This window comes from Microtus ochrogaster, chromosome 8 (genome assembly GCF_000317375.1).
Source record: "Microtus ochrogaster isolate Prairie Vole_2 chromosome 8, MicOch1.0, whole genome shotgun sequence".
In the NCBI taxonomy this organism is placed as follows: Eukaryota; Metazoa; Chordata; class Mammalia; order Rodentia; family Cricetidae; genus Microtus; species Microtus ochrogaster.
This window is the reverse complement of record NC_022015.1, coordinates 58,769,061-58,775,220: the sequence shown is the minus strand read 5'-3', so window position 1 is coordinate 58,775,220 and position 6,160 is coordinate 58,769,061. Positions and strand designations below refer to the sequence as shown.

The window sequence follows — 6,160 nt, the reverse complement described above, 5'->3', positions numbered from 1 at the left end:
TTAAGAGTAAAATTTACATACAACCAAAAAGAAAAAAGGTTTGTAGGAGTTGACCTTTTATTTTTTGAAAATATATATATATATATTTTTTAATGTGTGGGTGTGGGCACATGCTCAGGTGTGTAAATCAGCGGGCAGCTTGTGGGATTTGGCTCTCTCCTCCCACCATGTGGGTCATGGGGTCATACTGAGGTCATCAGCGTGACCTGCTGAGCTGTCCTGCTGGCCCTACACATCGACTGTTGGTGAAAGGTCTTCTACCCTACACACAGGCCACCAGTACAGTACAGAAGGTGGATGTAGCGCTTCTGTTCCCTTTTACCTGAATCATTTGCCCCTTAGCACTGCTAACTGGTTTTGTAATGATTTGATCAAGATGGTGACGTTACCTTTTCGTTTTCTGTTCATCAGACGCTGACTACCCGAGAGACTTCTTATGTGGACTTGCCATCACGTTCATTGGCTGGTTCACTAGCCTTGTCACCGTTCTCATTATTGCAGTGTTCATCTCTCTCATTGGACAGTCTCTCTCATGGTACAACCACTTTTATATTGCTGTTTGCCTGTATGGAACTGCAACAGTGGCCAAAATAATATTCATACATACCCTTGCAAAAAGATTTTATTATGTGGTAAGTGGCTGTTGTGTTTTTTTTTTTTTCTTCTTCTTCTTCTTTTTTGCTGCATTCAAGAACTGAAGATGAACAAGTGAAATTTATTGTGTTTGGTCTTTCAGAGCTATTAGAAATTGTTTAGCATGGCTATAGCAAATGCTGTCATGGTGTTAATTTCTTGGAGTTTTCTTATTCTGAGAACTGGGATGCAGAATTCAAGGTGAAGTTACAAGCTGTGTTTTCTGCAGCATTTAGAATGCTGTGGCTGCGATCATACTTTTCTCAGAGTGGCTTCAGTATCCCAAAGAACCACACTGAGGCTCAGGATCACACGCCTGTTCTCAGCATGGGTCTCTGTGTAAATCCGAGTGTGGTTGAATATTGTTGGTGGGAAGAGATCTGAGCGGAACCCCACTAGCTCTTACTGATGGCAGCAGAATGACCACAGCACGCGGTGCTGAAGGCAGTGGAAGGGTAATGTGCTCAGCTTTCACTCCACAGGGACACATTTACTTTGACAGTGCTGGGCTCTGTGCATGCTTGAGCAAGTGCTCTGCGCCAATCTGGGTTCTTGGCCCTCTCGTTACTGTTTTTTGGTGTATATTCATGTACATGGGTGTTCATGTATATGTGTGGTGTGCACACACACACTCGTGTGAAGGTCAGGACAACCTCAAGTGTTCCTCTTTAGCTATCAACTTTTTTACCCCTTCACAAAGAAGGTTTTAGTTTATTTGTCCTCTCCTCAGAACTGCAGGCTCCACTCTGTTTGCTCTCTGTCCAGATTCACACAGAGACCCAGGTCCTGCGCGCCCCACCCCCATTCCGTTCTTGTGCTCACTTCGCTGTTCTCTGGAGGTCTTTTCTTCTCATAGGGGCCATGTCTTGCAAGTCTTTTTGCAAGAATGTTTATGCTCATTCTTCTTTGCATATTCCAAAGACTCATAAATCATAACAAAGCCATTTAGTCTTGCACCACCAATATATATGTTCTGTATCCAAATCCAAAATGTCATCTGGTGTGGTTTTGTACATTTTGTCTTGAGTTCCCCAAATTTCTGCCTTTGGTGCTCCTGTCTTTTCAGGGCGAAGGGTGTCAGTGATTGTTTGTTTCCTCTGAGGCAGCTTAGTCATGAGCTCCCCTATCTGGATTGTTACTGTGTCATTCTTGGTGGCTGCAGGCCTGGAACAGTCAGGGAGGAAAAGAGCACCTTGCTGTTTGACACCAGGTCTCTCACTGGCCTGGGCCTTGCTTATTAGGGCTAGGTTGGCTGGCAGATTCTCAGGGATCTACCCGTGTTTCTCTGCCTACTCAAGCTGGGATTACCCAGCTCATTTATGTGGACTCTAGGGTTGGAATACAGGTTCCCATCCTTGCGTATTAAGCACTTTACTATCTCCCAAGCCCCACTTTTTTGCTTTTACTTTTGAGACAGGGTCCCACTAAATTTCCTCAGGCTGGCCCTGAGCTCACACTGTATCCCAGGTGGGGCTTGAATATGTGCTCTTTCTACCTCCGCTTCCTGGATTGCTGGGATTGCAGGCCTGTACCGCCAATCCGCCTGGTTGTTTCAGGCTCTTAGCTGAGTGCTCCATGAGAATGGGACACCTTTGCGCTCAGCTTCATTTGGTAAGACGTAGAAACTAGGGTGAGTCTTGTATTTTGTGCATGTGGAATAGAGCGCTTTCAGAATGCAGAGGCAAGAGACGTGGGTTTGGAATTGAGAGATGTTATCATGTCATCACAGAGAGGGAACACTTGAATGGGGCTTCGGAAGCATTAATGCCTGGTAGAGACCAGGTGCTGATCAGTCAAAACTGGGAATGTGCAAGACACATTTGGGCCATAGTTAAAGAAAAAAGTTGAGTGCGGTGAAGACAGGGGAATACAAACCGTAACACACGAGAAGGGGCCCAGGGTGAAACTGGAGGTTGGCCCTAAAAATCAGTTAGACCACCATTAACCTATTCTTAGCAGGATAGAGTTGAGTGGTTTTGTGATTTAGTAGGAAAACTCTGACAACTATATTGGAAAAGGACGGGGGGGAGGGGAGGGGAGGGACCAACAGAGATGTGGATGAACGTAGATTTCAATTGTTCCACTCTGGCATGTACTGTAAAACATGCTCAGTAACTTCAGTGTTCTTACTAAGCTCTTTGAGTGCGTTCAGGTTCAGAGTGAATTACTACTGTTATTAATGTTCTGAATATTTTGAGGCAGAGTCTCATCGTGTTCCCAGATTGGGTAATAATCTTGCCCTGTAACCTAGTCCGGCTTTAGACTTGAGGGCATCTGACTCAGCCTCCCGAGTGCTGGGTCCATAGATGTGCATTGCCCATCTAGCCTTCAGGTTGAGTTCTGGGAATTATTTTCTTTTAAGATCACACCTGTTAACACAGGGTTGGGACCTAAGTATTCAACAACTCAAACCTGTTTGCCAGTGAAATTTAAAGTGGGGTCTCTGAAGTCAGAAATGAGAATGGAGAGAAGAAGCCTAAAGGCGAGCCATTCCCTCTTTGGTGTCTATGCACTGTAGTTACAATTTGAGGTTTGCATTGATGGGATCTCTTTGGCATATGTTAAAATGTTTGAAGTTCCATAGGTACCTTTCTTTCTCAAATAGTATAAGGTGCCCCTGGACTCCATGTCTTTTAAAAGGAACTTCAAATGTGTAAGAAAGTTTCAAGAGTAGAAAAAGGTGACAAAGAAGACAAAATAGCAATAGGAAAGAGAGGAAAGAGAGCCACACTTCCACCGTGGCCCTTGCTGTGAAGGTGGGCGGTTGGATGAGTGTGCTCCGATGCTGCAGCAGCTGGCAGTGTCCTTCGTGGGTCACTAGATTGCTTGGACCAGAAAAAGGATAGGGGATGGATGCCTTTAGGAATCTTTTTACTGTGGGCCATTTCCTAGCCTCAGATAGAAAGAGCAGTATTGCTCCTGCCTTGTTTATCTTGCTGGATTGCCTTGTCCTGTGCAGCAGTCGTAACCACTCCCATCTGGCGGGAGCAGCAGTGTGTTTCCTTCATCAGTTTGAAGAGCTGACCCTGCTGAAAATAAGATGCATATGACCTTGAAGAAATTGTAATAAAAGATATTTATGAATGACTGTGAAAAGACTGCATTTTTCTTTCTTTCAGAGTGTCAGCAGCCAGTATCTGGGAGAAGTGTTTTTTGACACCTCATTGTTTGTACATTGTGCTTTCCTTGTTGCTCTCACTTACCAAGGATTTTGCTCTGCATTCATGAGTGCTATCTGGGTAGCATTTCCGTTGCTCACAAAGCTTTGTGTGTACAAGGACTTCAAGAAGCATGGTAGGATAATTTTGTTTTTTTATAAAAACGAGAACTGTGTTAAAAATGCAAGGCACCTAGAGATTACTTATTTAATCAGTTGGCTTTTCAAAATATTTAATTTTTATGTCATGTAAATATTTATCTTGGCCGGGTGGTGGTGGCACACGCCTTTAATCCCAGCACTTGGGAGGCAGAGGCAGGCAGAGCTCTGTGAGTTCGAGGCCAACCTGGTCTACAAGAGCTAGTTCCAGGATAGGCTCCAATGCCACAGTGAAACCCTGTCTCAAAAAACCAAACCAAAACAACTTATGCTCTATACCCCATTCCACGTTCGTGTTTTTGAACATTTACTATTGTATTACTTTAATCCTCCCTGATGCAAATGTCGGATTGCACTAGGTCACATGTCCGAGGGACTAGAGTCACACCTGACTCGGTTTCTGTCAGGTGCCAGAGTGGGTGGGCCCTGTGAAAATGAACCCTGTATCTTATCATAGACTTTCATAGGTTTGTAATCTTTCTTTTTTCTAGGTGCCCAAGGAAGATTTATTGCTCTTTACCTTTTGGGGCTGTCTATCCCCTACATTTATGGACTGTATCTCATCTGGGCTGTATTTGAGATGTTCACTCCTATCCTTGGAAGAAGCGGTTCGGAAATCCCTCCTGATGTTGTTCTAGCCTCCATCTTGGCTGTCTGTGTGATGATTCTTTCCTCATATTTTGTAAGGAAAACTGGGTTTGTTTTTATTTTTTATATGTGTTATGACTTTAGCTGTATTGGATTTTGTGAACTTACGTTATTTGTATTTTTTTTAAGAAAAAACTTAAAGATAGGGTCAATGTCTGTGGGTTCAGTATACCAAGAAGACGTAAAGGTCGTGGTGATGCATTCTTCCCCTAAAACAACTTTATTTCCTTTTGTTACTGGAAATGGTGCTCTTAGAGTTCTCTCTCTCTGTTTTCTTACTTATATGTCATACTGTTGAAGACACTGGCTTCTAACTGTGAGGTTTCTCCTTGGGTAGAACACTGAACCATAATCTTTACTGCAGAGAAGGTGCCTAGTCAGTGAGGCTTTATTACATGGATATTTTAGAAAACAGTTACCTCTTGTTAAGTGGTAAGTCATCATGTTTTCTAGAGTTATGCTTTGTTGGGTAAATGGTTCTATCACTTGCTGAGAGCTGAAATAGGCCTGATGGTCTGGGGTCAGGAGATGCACAAACAGCCCAGCCATAGTTCACACAGGCTGCACCAGGGTCTATATGTGTCCCCCCCCCCATTTCACTTTTAATGTGTGTTGTATATGTGTGGTAGTAAATGACATTCTGAGGGACAGGATGACACCAGGCCCTGCCTCATTTCCTTGAGAGAATAACTCACTGTACCAGAAGCTTGCTTTTCAGCTAGGCTGGCCAACCTATGAGCTCCTAGGATCTGCCTGTCTCCCCCAGCAGTTCTGACTTTTAAATGCTTGCAGGGGATTCTGTACCTAGTGAGCACTCTCGCCCGCTGAGCCCAGCTCTACTGCCCATTTCTGTGTTTTGAGACAAGGTCTCACTTGGCCCAGGCTAGCCTAACTTTCTGGAGATGACCTCCTGCCTCCACTTATCAAGTGCTGGCTTACAGGGCTGTGCTACCACACTTAGCTTCTTCATTTGATTCTTTAACTTTGCAGAGACTTTGATATATTTTTTATGTTCCTCTCTATGAAAATATCTTTGTATTCATGTTCTTTATGAGCTTAGGATGTAGGCAGGAAGATGAAACAAAAGCAGGAGCTAGTTTTAGATAGTTTCTCAGACCTGAGAAATGCATTTTGTGTTCATTTTTCTTTCAATTTGCTATTTTGGTTACAGAAAAAAAAAAAAAGCTAAGTATATTTTTGGATGCCAACATTGCAACTGAGAGAATCACGTTTACTGTCCCGAGTTGAGATCCCTTGTTTAGAGTTTGCAGTGGCTAACTGAAAGGACACTACTTACTGTTCAATAGTGTAGCTTACCTTTGACAGTTTGCCAGCTTTGGTGCCATGGTGGGTTGAGTTCAGTGGTGTCTGCTGTGCAGTGAGTCTCAGAAGGTGCTGGCCTGACTGCTAATGGACTCTGGTCCGTTTTCCTTTGACGTTTGAGCACAGCATCATTGTATTTTGTTTCCATCCTCCTGTTGCTCGCAGGTCCACTGTCACAAAGGACCGTCCTGGCCAGTTGACGGCATCTGTCGTTTTCTAGACTCTCACTTAGTATGGAAC

General features: G+C 43.8%; 1 protein-coding gene across 2 annotated transcripts in view; it reads left to right on the top strand.

Moving 5' to 3' along the window:
• The window catches only part of Ermp1 (endoplasmic reticulum metallopeptidase 1), a 33,392-nt gene that overhangs the window by 16,134 nt on the left and 11,098 nt on the right, over nucleotides 1-6,160 (top strand). For both annotated transcript variants that reach the window (XM_005352122.3, XM_013348089.2), the window contains exons 8-10: nucleotides 412-632; nucleotides 3,753-3,927; nucleotides 4,441-4,631. In XM_005352122.3, the coding sequence (XP_005352179.1) occupies nucleotides 412-632; nucleotides 3,753-3,927; nucleotides 4,441-4,631 (587 nt within the window). The remainder of the gene's footprint in view (nucleotides 1-411; nucleotides 633-3,752; nucleotides 3,928-4,440; nucleotides 4,632-6,160) is intronic.